We start from the raw sequence: 21299 nt of genomic DNA, 5'->3' as shown, positions 1-21299 counted from the left end.
CCTCATTTGCATGGGGCACGCCTCCATGCAAATGAGGGAACGCTCCCTGCATAAAGCGCCAGCTCTGTCAGTATTATAAAAGGTGGCACAGAAGCGTCTGTGGCCCCTTCAGTAGTACAAAAGTGCCCCGGGGTCAGGGCCGGACTGGGAACCAAAACCGGCCCTGGCAAAGTGCTCGGCGGCCGAGCACTTTGCCATGGCCGGTTTTCGGCCGATTTTGTTACAGGGCTGATTTTGCAGCTATGCTGCAAAAACGGCCCTGTAACAAAAACGGCCCCCAGGGGCCCAAAACCGGCCCCCACCCGTGCGGCGCACCGGTGGAATGCCCGGTGCCCGCTACGGCCAGTCCGGCCCTGCCCGGGGTACACAAAGCGGGTGCAAACGCCTGTTGTGCCCCCAAGGGCACTTTATGTAATACGCCCCAGAAGTGTCCATCTTCTTTAGTGATCCTACCTGAGGAGATTTATTTGCAAAACCCCTTTCTAACCATTATCAAGACGGGTCTTACTTCAAGAAAGCTTTGCCGTCAGAGATGTTTAAAGACAAGTCTATTTTCAGCTGAAATATGACAAATGACAGAGTCATGTTCAGCATGGTAAAGGACACGTACTTGGAATTCCCCGAGGGCAGGCAAGTATCTGGTGTCATGGAGAGAGAGGTGTTAATTGGAGATCTGATTAGATGCGGCCAGAATAATACATCAAAGCCCTGAATTGAATAGAAAGTTATGAAGGATATAAATATTACAATAGCATCAAAATCTAAATTTTGATTAGTAAATTGTGCCCTCCTTCTCGCGGTGTATTCCCATGTTCTTTGAACTTAGCAGTTTTTGTATTTTAGTACACTTTGGAGTGTCCTGTTGCTAAATAATAATGCGTTTCTCTCCAATTCGCTGTTTTTTTCCAGCTTCAAATAAAACCACTTGAACGGCTCCCTTAAAAGGTTACAACACGTGAACTTTTGCATTTACATTGGATAATGATTGTTAGACCTGGCATCTTTGGCGTGGTTACCCCTGACTTTTTGCCTCTACCTCCTGTATTTTTGATGCTATGCTGGATTTCATTTTTGCTGGTTTAGATGCTTTGGGCACTTTGCCACTGCTGATCAGTGTCAAAGTGCAAGTGCTCCCTTGGTAAATTGTTATATTGATTGGTTATCCATGATTGGTATATTTGTTTCACCTGTTAGCCCCTAGTAAAGTGCACTGAGTGTGCCAGGGCTGGTGATTCAAATGCTACTAGGGGGCTGCAGCACTGATTGTGCCACCCACAGGAGTAGCCCTAAAATGATGTCTTAGGCCTGCTTGCAGTGCCTATGTGCAGTCCAGGACTGCCATGTCGACCTGGCCAGTGCAACCACTGACCAGGCCTTATCCTTCCCTTTCTGTACATGTCAGGCATCCCTATGGTGGCCCTAGGTACCCCCCTGGGCTGGGTGCAGTGTATCTGAAAGGCAGGGCATGTACTGAGGTGTGTAACATGCCCTGGTAGTGAATTACAGCCATTTTCGTTTTTCACTGCTGAGAGGCTATCTTGCCCATAGGATAAAATGGGGGAGGCTGTTTACATGCCTATCTTCCCATAAGGGCAAGATAGAAAATCCAAGTTTGGTATCTCTATGTTCAGAATTTAATTATACATCTTTTTAGCAAGATGGTTTTTAAATTCACTGTGTGAGAATAGCACTTTTTAGAAAGTAGCTATTCTCCTGTTTAGCCTTCCTGTGTGCCTGTGTGCTGGTTGGCTGACTGGTGTCATGTGATGGGCTAGGTGGCTCCAGGAGCCTGGATGAGTCAGCAGCAGGGTGAATAGGGAGATCTGCTTTAGATGGGTGGGAGGAGTAGCCCCTGGGTTTGAATAGGGCTGCCTCTGCCAGCACAATGCTGGCTCCACCCCCTGCTGGCCAGGCTGAGGACTCTGCCTCTGCTGGCACAAAGAAGGCTCCACCTCCTGCTGAGCGTCTAACGACCCTGCCCCTCACTCTGAAAGGAACCAGGTGCTCCAGGGCAGAGCACACCCAGGAACCGGTTTGAGCAGGGGAATCCCCCCACTGAAACAAAGAGAGACAAAGACTTGGAGGGGTATAAGAAGAGGACCCCAGACACCTAAACTTTAGATCACTTTGGAACTAAGAAGAAACCTCTGCCAAGGAGAAAGCTGAAAAGAACTGAAGAGGAGAAGACTGCCTGCTTGCTGTTTTGCTTTGCTGCCAAGGAGAGGGGAAGGACTTTGCTGTGTCCCCTTCTTTTGATTCTGATCTCCAAGGGCCTGAGAAGAGCTGGCTCCCTGATAAGAAGTCCCAGGAACAAAAGGACTTCACCACCAGCTCCCCTGGAACTCTGCTGAAGGAGTTCTGACCTGCCTTGGAGTGCTTGCCCAGTCTTGGGGCCTCAGGAGGTCGTTTTGCTGTGTTTGGGAGCTGGGAAGCAGAAGCGTGAAAAAGAGTAACTGGTACCCAACGCATCATCCGATTGCGTGTCGCAAGAACGAGAGTGCGAGGAGAACTTCATTGCGGCATCATCGCAGCACCCGGAGTCCCCGCATCGCCGAGTGCGTCGAGCATCGTTCCGGTGCAAGAAGATTCCTGACGCTGCGAGGGTCGTCGCAGAACCAGTTTGCGGGCCGCACCACTGCCGGTGCGTGAAAGTATCCAGTCGCTGCGTGTGTCGACGCAGAGTCCCGTCCCGTGACGCATCGAGGGTTGCGGCGCCAGAAGTCAGCGCTGCGCCGCGCATCACGCCGCACCGAAGATCGTCGCATCGTACCTGTGCGTAACGCTTCCCCCTAAGAAACCTACGCAACGAAAGCCAAAGTCATCGCACCCTCCCCCTACAGATCGGAGCCAGCGCATCCACCTCTGCTGCGTGAAGCAGGGCTGCTGCAAAGCCTCCCCAAGATCTCAGGAGTATCGCATCGCCTTTGCCATCTTCCTTGTTATAGCTTTTGGGAACCTTATCGCAACTACAGGTACTGTTGGGCACGAGAGTGTCGCATTTTGTGCATTGAGAGTCGCATTGTGCAGGACACTGACTTTTACATCCTGGAGTACTTTCTGCAAACTCTTGAACTATCTTTAAAGTAACCTTTTTAATTGTATGTTGGTTTTTCTGTAGTATTTGGTCTTGTGAAGTTTTTAGTAAAGATACCTTATTTTTCTAAAACTGGTGTGGAGTAAATCTGTGGTGTTTTCACTGTGTTACTGTGAGTGTTGGTACAAATACTTTGCACATTGCCTTTAATAGCCTAGACTGCTCAGGCCAAGCTACCTAGAGGGTGAGCAGGGGTTATCTTAACAGTGTATCCCCCTTTCCCTGACTAGAAGCAAGGGCCCCTACTTGGACAGTGGTACCTACCCTGCCAACTAGAGACCCCCAGATCTAACAATGATGACCTCCAAAGCAGAACATGTGCACAACACGGATAACACGTTTAATTTTAGCAGCTTAAAAAGAAAAGATCATTATAATAAAACTGAGCAATGAATTCTTCCTTGATCGCTATTTATGATTTATTTTTGATGCTCATAATTGTTATGGGAAGTGTCTATTGGGGTTGGGCTTAAAAATGGTAACATTGATAAGCAGGTGGAGGGTGAGCTCTCTGCAATGGTGAGGGTCAACAGCAAGGGGCCAAGTGCCGAGAATCAGGAAAGCAAGTCCGAGGCACTGCGGCTAGCCTTAAAGCTGTAGGATATAGTTTGATTTTCCCCTTAAAGGTTCCAACAGAGCCACAAGGCCAGCATTCCTAGATGAACAATATTGGCACAGGTTCTTTTCTAGGAGGGCAGACTAAAGCCATGGTGTCCAGGAGACTTAACATATTTTGCTGGCTGTAGCCGTTATCTCAGATTCTGAATCAGGAATTGGCTACAACAGGAAACAACTCCTGTTTGGCTAGTATTACTTGGATTAAAGTCCACTTGTTATAGAAGCTGTTTTCTCAAAACTTGTAGATTAGACAAGAAGGAAGTAAATGTAAGAGTGTGTGTGTGTGCATGCGTGCGTGCGTGTGTGTGTGTGTGTGATAGTATGATTGTGTTTGTGATTATGTTTCTGGTTGTGGCTGTACCTCGCATATGATGCTGTTCCTTGAATATGGTTGCTATACCTGGGTATACTGCCATTGTTTAGGTCGAGCCTAGCGCAGGGCCCATGCGCAGCCCTATGGGAGGCTTCTTGTGAGCACTCTAAACTTCTCTGTGTTGGTCTGACTCCTCCCACACATAGGATTGGCCTTTGCGTGTGTCTTTCAATAATGAAAGCACGCAAATGGCTAAAGGCGGGTGCATGTCCCACCTTCTTTTTTAATGTTCACTCCCACAGCGTTTTGCTCTCGGGAGAGAGCAGCTGCGCGCAGGGTGGCTGCTGCATTCCTCGTCGTGGATCAGGTTACTAATTAAACACAGCGCGGTCCCTTTCACTTTAGCGGACGCGCTTGTTATTCCAGCTGTCTTCGTTGTGCAGGTCCCTTCCCCCTCAACCGTGTTTTGTGTTCCCCTCTCTTGTTCTCTACGGCGCCACTTTCAATTGAAATGTAAGGTGTGACAGAGGTGAGCGACACGCTTTAACACTTGCCATGACCCCGAGCCTTTATTTATAAATGTCACCGCTTTCACTTTAAGCGTGCCTTTAAAGCGTGGTCGTTTCTCTTTAGCGGCCGTAATTGTTATTCCAGCTGTCTTGTTATGCAGGTCCCTCCCCCCTCAACCGTGTTTCGTGTTCCCCTCTCTAGTTCTCTACGTCGCCACTTTCAATAGAAATGTAAGGTGTGACAGAGGTGAGTGACGCGCTTCAACACTTGCCATGACCTCGAGCCTTTATTTATAAACGTCACCGCTTTCACTTTAAGCGCGTCTTTAATTGTTTATGAACGGCATTTCTTTACTCCACAACACGCTACCCATATTTAAAATTCTTTATTTCAGACTGGCAAACCAATTTATTGCCTTTCTGAATGAGCTCAGCCGACAGCTGTTTCTTCTGCCGTCCCCCAATCACCCCCATCCCGCTGTTCACTGTTGATCTGACTTGCTCTCCTGTGCCACCCTCTCATCTCCTCACCCCTCCTCCATCCTCAACCACTTCCCTTGCCGCTGTCTCCCTTAGTGCTGCTCGTCTGTCACAGCAGCCAATCTCTGTGAGGCTGCTAACCTTTTAAAAAACATAAGGCTTATTAACCATTCAAATAAAGTTTACCATTTCAACCATACTTTCGGTTCATTATCTTCATCCGGTTTCACAAACCTCTTGAACCCGCCCTGTAGCCAATATGGTGGGGTTGGGACTTGTAGGGGCGTGTCGAAGTAGCCCTGCCCCTTACGGCACAATGCCGCATTAGACAGCCGAGCTCAGAGTGGGGGCAGTACCATACCACATTACAGCTCAATCCTGGGGCATTCTGAGCAGGTGGCATGCAAGGAGAGGGGGGGTCCGGTTCTCGATGGCAGCTACCCTGCTAGGGGCTGCTTTGATATCAATAGAGTAGCAGGTTCAGGGATAGATCGGTGCAGGCCGCCTCCCGTGCAGCTCTCCCTCCTCGGTGTGCAGCTCGCTGCAACTCTCCCTCCTTCTCCGGCTCCCCTCGCAGCGCTGGAGCACTGATATCCTGGCTGTGCGGCAGTAGGGCCCCGGGTCCTCACTGCAGCTCTTCCCGACCCCGCAGCACTAATGGCTCCTGGTCGTGCAGCAGTTTCTGCTTCTGTCACAGCACCTGCCCCTGTGTGTCACTGGCTCTGCAGCACTAGCTGCTCCTGCAGCACTTGAGCTTCTGCAGCACATGCTGCCCTAGGGTTTCTGGCCCCGTCACCCTGGAGTTCCTGGAGGGCAGACTGCTCCGGGCTCAGCAGCAAAAGACACTCAGGGATCAGCAGCACTTATTGCCCCTGCAGAACTGGGCCTCCTGGTCTTTCAGCAGCGCCAATGCAAAGAAGCCCCGTCACATGCCCACAAGCGGCGAGACCTATTGGATTTGCCAATGCTTGTTATGGAATGGGATCTGTGTGCCTGGAACATCCAAAACTTTGATACCAGACAAGCATAAGTCAGGGATGTTTCAGGGCATCTTTCTTTCTTTTCTGGGTTTTGCCTGTGCAACTGTATCTGTGCACTTGCGATTGAAGAGGTCTCAGGGCTCTATGCACAAAGTTATTTTCAGGCATAAATGTACATTTACTGTAAAAGGTTCCTCTATTTGCACCAGCCAGGAATTCACAAATGATTCCACCCAAGAATGGGAGGGAGACATTCAAATACATGGAAATATTCCAAGGTGGTGTGTCCTGGAAGTTTGGGTAAAAGCTCAATTTGTGATCAGACCCTCTCCACACTGCGGAAATGATCATTATTCTTGCTAAAGACTGGGGTAACTCCCAGGATGGGGAGCGGAACGGATAACAACCACATATGTTGGGGGGGCCTCCGAGGGACTTTCTCCACAGGCAAAATGTTTTTCCATACAGAGAAAAAAGTGTGTTTCCACAGTGTGTTCCATTCCCCCTGAGTGGGATTAAATAGCTATGTAGGATTGTGCACACTGAAAATGCCCCATGGGAAGTATCGCTTGACATTCACAGCACAGAAGTGCGCCTATAAAAAACCTGCTCCAGAACAACACATATAAACCAGCCCCTGGCGCTGCTTTCCAGGCATACTGGGAAACATGTCTACATTTCACTTTCATATAAAAACGTTAATTTATGTTTTCTTGTCAAAAGGGTCATTTGTGTAAAAGACATATATCCAGATATTAAATACCCTCTAACTCCAAAACCACGTTTGACATTTGCATCCCAGTAACTATGTCTTTATTGCTTTTTGTTTGCTATTTTTTTGCCCTGGTTGGTACTCCAGTTGCGGTAATAACAACCTCATGCAGCTCGTTTTTAATTCAAGGCATTGAGTGATACGTTAGACATGCGTGCGCAACCATCAAAGACCTTCCCAAAAAGCATGATGCTCGTCACTCCCAGCAGGCCTTTCTGCCACCACCGTCTGCTATTGGCGTAGCAAGGTCAGGTGGTACCCGGTGCGGAAAATATTTTTGCCATTTTGTCACCATCCTCAGTGATGATACTTGTCACCCCCGCCTTGACAAAATGGCAAAAATATGTGTTTAAAACATATTTTTTGCCATTTTGTCACACCCCTCAGTGATGGCACCCGGGGCGGCCCACACCCACCACACCCCCCTTACTACGCCACTGACGTCTGCTTGGGAGTCCTGAGACTGTACCTGAGCGGCCACCTTTTCAATAACCCCAGGCAGTGAAGCGACAGGGCCTTTATACACGGAGGGGCAGATTTACAAGTTCTGGCGCAACTCTGCAAATCAACAGGGATGCGCCGGAAAAGATGCGACACACAATTCCCTCCCTGCGCCACCACAAATGCGCCGCATTTACAATGCGGCGCACTGTGGCGCAAGGATAGGGCGATGCGTGTCGCATCCTGTGGCGTAAGGGCGGCGTATTGCTGGACTCGTGTCGCAATGCTCAGGGGCGCCATGTGCCTAACATGCTGCGTCACTCCTTATGCCTGCTTCAAGCAGGTGCAGGGTTTTGACGCAGCATGGACGTAAAAGTGACTCAGTGAAATCTTGTAGATTTCACTGCGTCACTTTTACGCGGCGTTCCTGCGACAGAACGCCCACCCTGCACCGGAACGCCCACATGAAACCTAACGTTGATTTCATGTGGCACACGGCTTTACAACGTGACGCATCTCCCTAGATGCGTCACGTTGTAAATAAGGCGCAACGTGGCACATGGTTTACACCACCGCTGCGGCGTAAATGTGGCGCATGGGGCTTGTAAATCTGCCCCAGAGTAGGAAGTGAGCAGGGGAACGGGGGAACGAGTTCCCAAGATCTATTAGTTTGATCAAAGCAGTTCTCATGCTTTGTATTTAAAAAGGAACCGTTTCTGAATGGTTGAGTTGCTGCAGGTTGGAAGGAGAAAAGAAGGGACTCCTCCACAGTTAAGTGAGAGAAGGAAGAGGCTGCTAAAAGAGAAGCAAAGCTTCTCTCCATGGAGCCTGGTACCAGAAAGAAATGTAAATATATGCAATGGGTTAATCAGAAAATCTAAAGACTACTTGGGAGCCAGTATATTTTGTTATTTTTAGCCATATCTCTGACCCAGCCCCACATGCGCTGACCACACCCACAGTTGCCATACTTTCATTTTGCACTTCAACCGCGATTTATACATTCTGTCACAGGGGAATTTTCTGCATGCATGCTTTGGGATGTTATGTAAGTCCATGTGGCACAATGAAGGTTACTTTTTTGTCAGAGAGGGCGTACAGTTAGCAAAGAGTGAACCTGGGATATGTTTTCCTGATACACAGAGATTCAGAGTTTGCTATCTTCAGTGAGTAAGGATTTCATTGGACATGGGCCATGTAAGACCTACTGTCTGGACAGAGCGTAAAGAAAATCCCGCTGATGGTTTTGTCTCCATGGCCATCAAGCACTTTTAGCAGAAAGCAGAGGAATTCTGTTGACACTTTTCTTTATCTTGGCCATTTGTATGTTAGATGTATCGTGAGCATGTCCACCTACGCAGCTCTTTCCACGCTACCCTACCTGGCGTCAGATCCTAATGCTGGCTACTCACAATGCACTGTCTCTTGGTCTGATATGACATCTTCTTTATTCCTTCTATTGTGTCTCTTCATTTCTGCTCACCTGGGCCTGTGTTACAAAAAGTGCCCTGGGGGCACCACAAGCAATGTGTGCCTGTGTCCTGTGTCCCAGAGTATTGTTGTGTTACAGAAGAAACCATAAATGCTTGTGCAGCCCCTTCTATAATACAGATAGCGAAAGTGCATATACAGTGACCACGCTATCTTAGGAGGATGTTCTTTAATTGATAGGGGGGCATGGCCCCAAGCAAATGAGGGAAACACTTTGCTTCTGCTCCTGTGCCTTGTTATGGTAGTGAGGATGGAGTCAACGAGGCAATCAGGAGCACTGAGTCCGCGCCCCTAAAAGATAATGGATAGTCAATGGAACCCCTGAATCCCGCTGTCTGGAAGGGAAGAGGGTATTTCTATGGACCCCCCAACATCCTCCTGCCAGCAAGTGCAGTCACTCACAGCACCTGCCTGCAGAGGGATCTCTGCCCCCCATTGAAGTGTAGGTGGGTGCCACATGCATAGTGAAAGACAGAGCGGCTGTTTCAAGCAGTCGCTCTGCCTTTTACTAAATGCCTGCCCTCAGGGTAGGCACACGTTCACAGTGCCCTGAAGGCAGTACTTTATATGGAAAAGGGTGAACTGTCCCTATTTGTGCCAGTATACCCATTTGCCTGCTTTATAATATGACCCCTGGTCTCCATTTTCTGTCTCTCTAGTTCCCCCTAAGCTCTTTAATGCAAACATATGAGTGTTTCATTTGTCGTAATAAATAAAGCTGCAAGGGTCAAAGTAAACTTTGGAAGTTCAATTGGGGCTATGAACAGCCATTTTCAACAGTTGGGATTTTAGGCAAAGCTGCCTTGGTCCATTGGTTTATAGCTTGTATTAAGCTCCTGATTAATAGGATAAAGTGGGTTGTGGGTATTGGCGTTCTGGAGCCCCCTGCAGTTAGGGCAGTTTTGTTGGTTGTGAATTTAAGAACGATCGGCCAATTGTCTATGGAGGACAACAGTTCGGTGTGTCAGGTGATGTTGCCTTGTGCCAAGTTCTCCATGAGATCTTCTCCCTCCTTCCAAATGTTCTACAATTGTCTATAATTAACTAAAGAATACAGTTGTGTATTGGAAACTACAGATGATGGATGCTTCTACTAAGACATGGACAGAGTTTTTAGAATGCACTAAGTAGGATGTGTAGACGTTGAGCTGAGGTGTAAAGTTTGATATTTCGGACAAGCATTTGAAATTGTGCAAATATTCTCTGAAGACTTTGGTTATTATGAGTGAGTTGATGGTTAAAGTTTGGTGTGCGATGTTGCGTTTTCAATACATTTTTCATACATAGAGAGGGGTTAAAAATGCATTTCTAGTCACAACAATGTTAGTCTCGTAATTTAGCATATATCGACAAAAAGAACGGGATGGTCTTCAAACTGTTCAGCATCCGCCTTTGACAACTGATCAAAGGTAGCCTGTTGTTCCCTATTCTCAATTCATTGAGGGGTTAACTGGACGACCAGGCACTTTAAAGGGTGCGGAGGGATCACAATAGTGAATGTTTGGTGCACACCAACAAAAGATATAGACTTCAGTGGTCAATATATACTCTTCATTGCTGTATGTCATCATGAGCTTCTTGCCTTATTGGTTATTAGATCTACACATATTCAATAGTGTATCACTGAGTCCACAGGATTTCAGTGAAGGTGTGATATTGTTACGACGATGTCTGTCATCAAAGCGATACTCTTGAAGTTGTTAGCACTGGTAATGTACTCTATTAAAACTCACTTGGGGTGGTATTAGAGTTTGGCGAATGCAGGACATTGTCCAAAAAGTGGCAGATAACATAACAGTGATGTCTATGAATCATAATAATAATGATACCAATGATAAAATGATGCTGTTCTTATCATCATTAATAATATAATTTTATCAATTATTTAATCACGATATAGTACTTGCTATTGTACTGTAAATAATAGGTATTACTTTTACACAATGTAAGATACCAAATTTCTGTCTTGATCAGTATGTTGCATATTACACATAAACCTCAACAGCAAGAACCTAACTCACTGAGCTATACAACTTGCTTTCTCAAGTGGTGGAAAAGTCGGAAGGTCTGTCCCCAAAATGGGGTCTTTGAGGAGTAGAGTTATTTTACTTCTGTCTACATGTGTGTGCAGAGCAAAATGAATTACTTGACCCAGTAAATGCATTGATTATGGATTAGTATATAATAATAGACCAGTATATTGAGGGTTTCCCTTTGGTTACATTATAGCTGAAGACTCAAAATAAGTGTAGAATGGTATGTAGTGAGTGGTTAGTGGCACCAGTTGTAATTTATAAGACTCTTAGGTGCCCTCACTTAGTCCTCCTCTTATCTCTTGGTGGCAAACTGGATCTGACTATGGGGTAACACTGAGCAGGTGGAAGCTTTCGTAGTTGAGATTACAATCCTTTTACTGTACCCCTGTGAGCAAACTCACTTTGTTCAACATAACAGAACGTTTCCGTTCACTTGAGCATGTGCAGTGGGTCTGCATTATGAATGCTGGGATCCCAGTTAGCACTTTTCCTGCATGCAGTATTTACCCTCTGAATATGTCCCGTTGCCCCTGGAGCCATTGTCAACATCTTGTAAAGTCAGCTGGTTTCTAAATGTCTGCCTTCTGGCTGGAATGCACATCGGATATCAAACTGTCCCAGTTTGTAAAGGCTTAGAGTCTACAAATACACTCTGTATCTTGAGTGTGGGCAGCCTAAAATCGAAGTACGGTCCTGTGCAGATTTGGAGCTGGACGCCTGGTCAGCTATGAAGTGAGTACATACAGTACCACTTTAGGCAGTAAGTTTAAGTGACTGAAGAGCAACCTCGGCTCACTTTGTGAACAACAGGGCTCCCTGGATGCCAGAACTGAATGATGTCAAGATCTATGTGATACAGTGGCGATAGCAGTCTAGGCTGCAAGAGTGATAATAAGGTAGTCAGATGAGCAGTATGGAATGACTCTGTCCCTAGAGCATGCTCACCTCCACCAACTAAAGACCCTGTGCCCTTTGGAGCTCCCCTGTATCACCGTACATACTGTACACCTTGCTTCTCTAGGGCTTTACCCCAAACCCCCTCTTCAATGTACTATGAGTGTCTGAAGATATCTTCTCCGTTTTGATTTCCAGTAGTCTTGAAACTGCAAGCAGTAGCCAAAAATGTAGACCTCTGCCCTTTATTTAGTCCACCAGTGAGGGATCCACCAGTATGAAAATATGGCAATCATAACTTGCCATTCTCCAGACAATGGACTATTTGCTCGACCTCTAACCCAACTCATCCAGAAATCTCTGAGCCACCACAGGCTTTGAGGCATTGGCAGATACCACAAAACCTAAATTGCAATTTCCAGTATCCCCTGTTTACTAAGAAACTCTTTTATTCTACTTTATTTAAACTAGATAGTGTTTATGTCTTAAAACACTGTCGCAGAAACCACTAGTATGTCTAGAAAAAACCCTGATAGATTCCACTGGTACTTCTGTATATAAAGTACATGATAGCTGACAGTCTGTAGGTTCTTAAAAAAGAATAACGTTTTTTCTGTAGACAAGAAGACACAGTAAAACAACTCCTTCAGAGAGCTGGTGAAACATGTATATGCAAAATGAAGGCAACGGCCGCCATTTTAGCTTTAAGTCATGCTATCCTAAATAATACATATTTGAGGTCATATCTCTGGAATCACACAAGCTACATACATCTGTTTTTAACTCTTCCTCATTTGACTGCTACTTTATTACAGGGTGTTAACAACTCTGACTGAAATGTGATCGTTCATTATGTGTGATGTTGTTGTTGTTCTTACATTGTACCTGGTCTCAGCCTTCACGCTGCATCACCTGGGCTAGGACTTGCCTTCTCAACAAGTCCTGCCCAGGCGAATCAGAGAGTTTTTGGTAGTCGAGCTTCCCATCTTAGTTTGAGTACCCAGCAGTCAAGTCAGTAGGGGCCACAAGTATGATAATGCACTAAATATGAGTTTTGACAAAAGCACATTGCAATAAGGAAATGTTGATTAGGGGTTCATAGTTACGTCACTATGAGTTTACTCTATGAAATGTGGCACTCCATTGAGTGACAAATGATTTTCAGGAGCCTCTGTCAAGCTAAGCAAAGAACAGGATAAGTGATTTTGTGAAACGTTTTGGTATGGTAACATCTTTCTTTTTAAACTAATGAAAACTGTTGACAATATTAAAAACTACTGAGTCATTGATGTAGACATTCAAAATTGAAAATGAGTCTTATTATGAGCCTTATGTGGCGATGCTATGATTTTATATTTCTTAGGATATAAATGTAAAAACAATGGGGGATATTCTCAAGAACAGGCGATATTTATCGCCAACCTAGGTTAACGCAATTTTACATAACGCCGTCTATCATGGGAAACTAATGACGTGTTAACGGCGTATTCTCAACACGCCGGCAACAGGCGATAGTTCCCCGATAACACGTCAAATGTCTGCGTTAAATTTACCGGGACGCCGATAAAAAAGGAAACCCGAACGTGAAAAAAGTTGTGATGGGCCCAACAGCGATAAAAAATGTCAGTGATAATCAGTGCCAGGCTTGCTATTCCCACGTCAGGCGAGAGAAAATCATCATAAAAGCTGCAAAAACCCAAACAACTGAGAAGCACCATGGAGGAAGCTGGAGCAACTACAGAGGCCAACCAGATCCCCACAACCCCCCCGGAGGACCAGCCAGGGACTTTGGGGAAAGAGAAAGGCAAGGAGAAGAAGAAGAGGAACCCATGATTCAGTCTGCAGGAAAACAAGATCCTGATTACGGGGGTGAAGGGTTCCTGGGGGTGGTGGCAGTAGGTGTTGTGGCCCTCTTGGGTGTGCAAGCTGCATGATTAGTAGCTCCATGGCATCTGTTGGTCTTCAGATGTGGCTTTGGGTTGGGCTCCCTTTATACTGTAGGTTTTCGTCCTACTTAAGACCAGAAAAAAGCAGGTCTTAATTCCCTGCTGCTAACGTGCCTTATCGCCTGTTTTTGGACCGCATCGCCGATCTGGCTGGTCGTTGAGAATATCGCGAAGTGGTATTATCGTGAGTTTTTGCACGGGAACGCCTACTCTGCATATGATTAGCGTTAGTTGTTGGTATCAGCCTTGGCAATGTTTTTAGTGGCAGCTATTGCAGGTATACTGACGATGTCGGCTGTTAGCGCAGGCTTGTGAATTGGGCGATAAATCTATCGCCACTTTCGTGGCGAAAAAGTGCCACTAAATCGACGATGAGTCCTTGAGAATATGCCCCAATATGTTTCTATAGCTTGTTATATTCTACTGTAATCTGTACGAACAGATACAATTTTAATGAGTGCATGATATTTTATTTTTGTAGTTAGGAACCATGGCTGTCTTGTCCTTTCTACTTTTTCATGGTCCGTTCAACTTTTCTTGTTTCCCTCAAAGTCTACCAGAATATGATTGGCGCTTGTTTTGCTGGCTGTTGAACGAATAATATGAAAAGTACTATGGATGGTTGTAAAGAGCTTTGTGCAAAAAGTGGAATAATGGGAGTGTTGTGGTAAGTGGTGGTGAAAGTATTGGTCTGCAGTGTGACAGAAAGTGGTGAATGGCACTGGGGATAATTTTGACAAGCAAGAGATGATGTATGTGGCTTACGTGTGGATTTAGGTTAATAGTGTCAGTGGCTGAGAGTACGTGGATGAATGGTGTTGTAGATGCCTATGGCTTGTGCGTTCCTATTGGGGTTGACATAGTTTGGTGTGAGTGTAAGGCCCTGAGTGAATGTCTTTGAGTGAATGGTTGAACGGATAGCAAGGGATTATGTTTGCTAGTAAATATGTGTGAGCAGAGGGATGTTGCTGATGAGTGATGAAAATTGCTCACTATTGATGACTGGTGTGATTGATTGTGGGTTAGTGGATGTGGAGAGTGATGAATGGTTTTGCTGAGATGGACTGATGTCATGAATCAGGTTGTGAATGGGTAAGAGTATGAAATACAGTGATTGGCCGGTTTGCGGAGTTTTGAGTGATGTTTTGAATAGTTCAGAGAATAAAGGTTTGTGGCCAGCTGGTTTGTGAGTGACTAAGTAAAAGCTGGACTGTCTCTGATATGAGAGGTTCCGGTTTACTGTTGTACTTGGCTATGAGTTGGGGGGGTTTTTCCTGATGTGAGTGGTTGAGGGTGAGGTTTTTTTTCGCATGGCTCCGGATAAATGGTGATGAGAGCGACATTAAGATCTACTCTGGTGGATTGATGTTATGTCAGGCCGAGGGAGAGTGGTGTTTGAATGATTGACTGAGTTGATGTTTGAGAATTGTATGAGTGGATATGTGAGATCATCGCTAGTGTTCCCTGGTGACAACGGGAAGGGCAAGCTGTAAGCTGGAGCACATACTTGGTGGTGAGCTCTGAACGGATATGTACAGGGCGAGGTTTTAGAAGACTTTAGCAACCAGGTATGAGTAAAAAGGTGTTGTACAATGTAGATATGTTGTTTTCTTATTTTCCTTATATAGGCACAAGGCTACACTAAATAGTTCTTTCTGAACTCACCGAAAATGGAAAGGTGATGTCAGGAGGTGTTTTGAAGAATGTTCACCATATATCCCACGCACCACTCTCATGTACCCCATAATTTTCACTTGGTACCCCACAGCACTCACACTGAATCACATGGCACTCACAATTCACCCCACATTACTTGGAGCGCACCACACTGTACTCACACCACACCACACAAACATCACACTTTCACTCCCCCACATAGCACTCAAACTGAGCCATATAATACATCCAAAGCAAACAGGTTGCCTCACATTAATCATACTTCAGTCCCACTCCACTTCCATCCCACCACACCATATATTCTGCACAATGTGCCTCATATCATATCCATGACTCTGGTCTTGTGTCTTCTTTCCTTTTTGATTCCATCTTCTGTTCTGTAAAATATCTTCATTATGATTGGTCCACTTTGAGGACTATGTGAGTGAGTGAGTGAGTGAGTGAGTGAACTTGTAATGTACATCATTCTTAACTAAATCATTCAAAACTTTAAATGCTTTCTATGGAATATGGGAACCAATTTCCTGTTAGTGGCATTGCATTTGGTACTCTTACTCTCTGAGCAGCATAGGAATCGTTTCCTGGTAATGCATCACAACCCTGCTTGTACAGGCATGTTGTCTCTGAACTTGTCAGCCTATTGCCATTACTGAGGAGATTTTAATACATTTTTCAAGGATATTATCTTCATGTTATTAAGATTCATACTCTTAACTGAGTCACCAGTGGAGCTGCTAGACGTTCTTCTAATACTACATGCCACACAGTCTGTTACCGCATAGAGTATCCTCTTGGTGTCCTGGTATTTCAGAATAAGGCATTGTGAAGATAGAGAGAGAGAGAGAGAGAGAGAGAGAGAGAGAGAGAGAGAGAGAGAGAGAGAGAGAGAGAGAGAGAGAGAGTGTGTGTGTTTGAGTGTGTTTGTGTGCGCACGCATGTGTGTGTGTGTGTGTGTGCGTGTGTGTGTGTGTGTGTGTGCACGAGGGAGGGGTGTCTGAACAATTCTTACCTTCGGCATCGGGAACTCACAAACCCCAGAGCAGTAATATGCATCAAAGGACTTGGGCGAAAGGACCCACTCACTCCATCCGATGTCAGCAAAGTCTACTTTTAAGTACCGTCTTGAGCAGAATCGGGGCTCATTCCATTGTCTCCGTCTCGCTTTCTTCATTGTTTTGTCATCAAAATGTAGAATTCCTGTTTTACGGCGTGACTCTGTTGTTTCATGGCCCTTTTTTCTACGTTCTCTACGAGAAGTTCTAGGCTTGAGGGACTGGTAGGTGCTTTCCCATAGGTCATGTTTGCTGTAGTGATTTATGTTCACCTCAGGTAACTCGTTATCATGTATGGATCCCTGGGTGAAAGCTTCGCGTCTCACTCGTGTGTCTGATGAAGTGTTGGGGGGATGGTTAGGATCTCCCCCACTAGATGGGAAAGGATCATATCTCTGGAGAGTTAAAGACACACTGTTGGGTTCAGAGATGGCCAGGTCATTTGCATAGACCATAATATATGGCAAGTGGGTGACCGCCTGGTGGTTGACACCTATGGAGCTGTCACTGAAGTCCAGCTCAGCAAGTAGCTGGAGCTCACCGTGTTTTTTGCTGTCCTTGATAATGGGAGTAATGTCTTTCATATGCCATGTCCCCCTTCGCTGTGGCATCAAGGTCATGTTCAACTGGGTAATACCCAAGCCTGAAGTTGGCGAAAGCCTTTGAAAGGTTATGCTTAGCCTCGGTGACTGGGCGACATTGAGCAGGCGACACGAGGGCTTTTTGGAGCGTTTGCAGAGGACTTCGTTAGGTCGCAGGAGTTTGTCAAAGAAGAAGTGGAAAGTAGCTGTAAGTACCATCTCTGATTCCTGCAGGGAAGATAGATTGTACCGATACACAACACGCTGGTCCACTGTTTCTGCAAATGAATTGGAAAAAAGAACCTTTACCAGACTGTAAATTGGAGTGATCATTAAATATTTCATAATTCGCTGCAAGATTAGTTTCATAGCATGTGTATCATTTCAGTAGTAGTTCAATTGTCATGAAAAATCAATACAAAATGCAAACGACTAAACTATTTACAAAAGTTCCACATATGATCAAAGTAGATAATATTGTGGTACGCCCCATTCATCATAAACATTTCATGAAACGAAAACAATTATTCTCATATCTACTGTCCATAGTGAACTGGTGGGAATTATATTTTCATAGGCGTATAACGTAGAATGAGATACATTTTTGTATTTGTTGAAGAGTGAGAGTTTATATATATAGCATGCTGAACCGCAAATCGCAAGTACCTAATCCATTATCTCAGCCATACCTGTCTTTATGTAGAACGTCATGAAATATGTTTCGAACACATCTTTATATTTGCTCCCTTATGCGATACTAACTGAGTAAGTATTCCCAAGGTACCAAAAAATACATCTTCTTCAGGTGGATCAAAAAACTTACTAACATGTTACTCTATCAGTGTGCTTTCTTTCAACTATTTTACACGTTTCCTGTGTCTCTTTGTCAACGTTCGGTAGAAAGATTGTGTGTGTTCTGGTGCAGTTGTTTTTTTGTTTTCTCTAGCTGCCTGCATTCTATAACAAAGTAAGGATTTTTTTACGGAGGCTGTGAAATAATTCGCTACTAGACCGACATAGTCTTTGGCAACAGGACATTGTCACATATACGTGGTAATCTCCTACTGTCTGTACTTACATTTTGAATTTATTTAGATACATCACCTCCCTAATTCTTGCAAATTGCATGCTATTTCCAGCTCAAATGGATCAAAAGTTAAAGCAAATTTACAAGTGAAATGCAAAGCATCTTCTTCTCTGCCTAACTTTCGCCTGTTGATTGGTGTATTCAGACTTCCAAGAGGTGAGAATCTCTCACAAATATCTCATTTCCAAGTGTAATTTCCTGAGGAGCTTCTCGGCTTTTTGTTAGCAGTTCTATACAAGAAAAAATGTTGGGGGCGGCTTAAGCTAGTTTCAAAGCTGGTTCATTGGGTGTAGCCTGGAAGATTCAGTAAGACCCTGCAAACAAACTGCTCAGCAACTAATTACTTTAGGCTGGTGTGCCAGGAGATTGCTTTGTTTGTCATTATTGAAATGTGTGTATTTTCATGTATTATTGTAAATTCTGTATTCATATTGGTTATCAACGTATTGCCACTGGTGTTGGTTGGGGAGCACTTTTTCACTTTGGTGTTTGCACGTGATTTCCTGATTGATGAAGGGCGTTTTGCCTTTCAATATTGTCATAAACATTTGTTAGTAATTTAATGATATGTGGATGCTGTGCCCAGTTCTATGGTTACTGAGTATGTATAAAAGACATGACAATTGTTTTACTTAAAAGCTGCTGGGCAATTTATTTGCAGGGCCGGACTGAATCATCCAGTTTGAAGTAGCTTTGAAACTAGCAGGCAAGTCCCCCCTTTTCTTGTAAACATTTATTTTGTGGCCCAGCCTTGTTCCAGCTTTGTACGGGCCCAACCCCATTTTGTGTGTGATGGTTTTTAAAAGCAACGCAGGAGCAAGCACCTAAGAGACCAAGGGGGATATTATCAACAAAATGCGATAAATATCGCTAAGCGTGTTTAGCGCATTTTTTTTTATCGCCGTCTATCGCTGGTTCACACTGCATCATTAGCGGCCTATTATCAATGCGCCGCTAAGATGCGTTGTGAAAGCCAGCGATAGCTTGTTTTAGCGGGAGTATTCCTGCGATAAACCCAGTGCGATAAAAAAAAGCTTGCTAATAGGCAAGCGTGGTCGTAACCTGAACTATCCACCTCTCATGTAGTGTATGGCTAAGTCATATTTCATTTAGGCGTTACGGAAATGCAATAAACGCGCTTAGCGCACGTTTTTTTATTGCGTCGTTGGATTCGGGCCGCATTGGTAATAGGACGATGTTGTTTTAGCGACCGTCTTCATGGACTTTAAGTCAGGAACGCCTACCTTGCATGTCATTAGCGATGACATGCAAGGCGTAATTGAAAACGGTCGCTAACATTATCAAGCAAGCGCTAAAGCAGTTTAGCGCTTGCTTGATAATAGTGCAATAGAATTATCGCCGCTTTTCGCCTGAAAACGGACGCTAAAATCGGCGATAAGTCTATAGCAAGAGCTTGATAATATGCCCCCTAGTCTCAAGGGCATTTGGAAGTATGTAAAGTAGTACTCCTGTAGCAGTCTTCTAAACACTCTTAAATGTCTTTGTGAATCAGCCCCAAAACATTTTAAAATGAGAATGAAATTCGAAAATTCAAGGAATATTCATATGTAGCTAGCGCAAATAGAAAGGACCGGTATATCTGTAAAAGTACTTTTAAAACATGTGAGCATTCTTTCCACAGTCATTTCAAACAAATAATTGAACTGAAGAAAAGCCATTTCCGATTTAAGCAAATTGCAGTCCAAGTAAGTAAATCAAATTTTGGTGTTACGACTAAGAATGATAATATGTTATTAGTGCTAGGTAGCAATGCTACGGAATATCCTCCATAAATGTAACCTACTGTCCTACTCATATAATCGGTTTCATAATTGGAGTTTTCATACTTCACTCACTATTGAACCACATTCACTTTAGTCGGCTTTGCCTTAAATTGCTGATATACGTTTTTTTCAAGAACTTGGGCAATCATTTTCCAAGGCTGCCTTTGGCAGGTTTGTCTTTGAATATTCTTTGTATGTTCATCATTTACACTTGTTCTGGGGTTCCTATTCATTTAAATTGGGTACATTTTTGCACACTTGCGAAAGAAGTAGTAACCGTCATTGCTGAATCAGGGCGTGTTGAGATTATGTGCTGAGGTATACGCCCTTCCTTTTAAGCTTGTGTGGTGCAGTAGCTGTTATGTTGCTTATATGTGCACTGTATTGTATTTTTAGGTCTCGCCTGACCCAGCGCATGCGCTGGTCTGGCGAGACTTATTGAGAGGGCTCCAAAAAGTGCTACCAGGCCAGCCTAGAGCTACAGTGCATGTGGGCGGGCGCGCGCGTCGCGCTTTACCGCGATTACTTTCACTTGCGCGGCCGCGCGGCCACTTTGATGTTTGATTGTGATCGTGATCACTTTCGCGGCCGCTTCGCATAGCCAATAGGTCTCGCTTTTGGGACCTTATAAGTATTTAGTTGTGCAACTGTTGCATGGCTAAACACTTATAAGGTCCCAAATGCGAGACCTATTGGCTATGCCAATGCTTGTTGTAATTGCATTTATGTAGCACTTACTATCCCTAACAAGTGGTCGAAGCACTTTTTCTGCGAGTGGCACGCTACTCCAGAACCCAAAAAGTGGTGAATTAGTATAGTGAAATATGAAATTAATTTGAGCTGTGGATATGTTAGTCTGTTAATTGAATTGAGAATGATAGTGGAGGGATAGAAGAGGAAAAGGTTTGCATTTATATAGCGCTTGCTACCCCTGATGAGGTTTTGAAGGGCTTTTTGGCGAGTCTCTGCGCCCCAAAGCAGCTCTCCCCTAGCACTAAGAAACAGTTTAGACAGGGAGAGCTCCACTGTAGGCTTTACAGTGGGAAGTTACAACCAAAACACAAGACTAAAGACACAGTAAGGATGGCAACAGCAGCACATGCCAATTTCATGTCAGATGCTACAGCTGCAGAATTTTCTACAAAATCAACAGCTGCTTTATCAATGAGTAAATGAAACGCCTATATAGTGGTTGAAGATAAAATAATGTATTTTCTTTTGCCAGAGTATTCTGCCTCTTCTGAGCTCAACTAATGGTTGGGATAAACATCCTGCAGTCAGTATAGATAACACAGAATCCTTCATACAATGTTGGCAGTACTTAGTTTGTGGTGATTAATGGTGGGGCCCAACAGCGCTCATTTTTACGGAAACAGACATTTTTATCATCATCAGACTGACTCAAAGTTAGAGAGAGAAAGCAAAAAAGAAGCAAGAAGGTGGGAGTGAAACTTTGGAAAACAGTGACAAACAGAAAAAGTGGGGATGAAAACGAGCTACAGGGATAGAGAAAAAAGTACTCTTGGGGAAGAAAGAGGTATAAG

At 44.7% G+C, this 21299-nt stretch overlaps 1 protein-coding gene across 1 annotated transcript in view; it reads right to left on the bottom strand.

Moving 5' to 3' along the window:
* Positions 1-21299, bottom strand: part of GDF10 (growth differentiation factor 10) — a 44289-nt gene that overhangs the window by 7551 nt on the left and 15439 nt on the right. The window contains exon 2 of the mRNA XM_085608776.1: positions 16261-17162. Coding sequence (XP_085464902.1) covers positions 16261-17162 — 902 coding nt within the window. The remainder of the gene's footprint in view (positions 1-16260; positions 17163-21299) is intronic.

Source organism: Triturus cristatus, chromosome 1_2 (genome assembly GCF_964204655.1).
Source record: "Triturus cristatus chromosome 1_2, aTriCri1.1, whole genome shotgun sequence".
Taxonomy (NCBI): domain Eukaryota; kingdom Metazoa; phylum Chordata; class Amphibia; order Caudata; family Salamandridae; genus Triturus; species Triturus cristatus.
The sequence above is the reverse complement of the archived record's forward strand: the minus strand, read 5'-3'. Positions and strand labels throughout refer to the sequence as shown.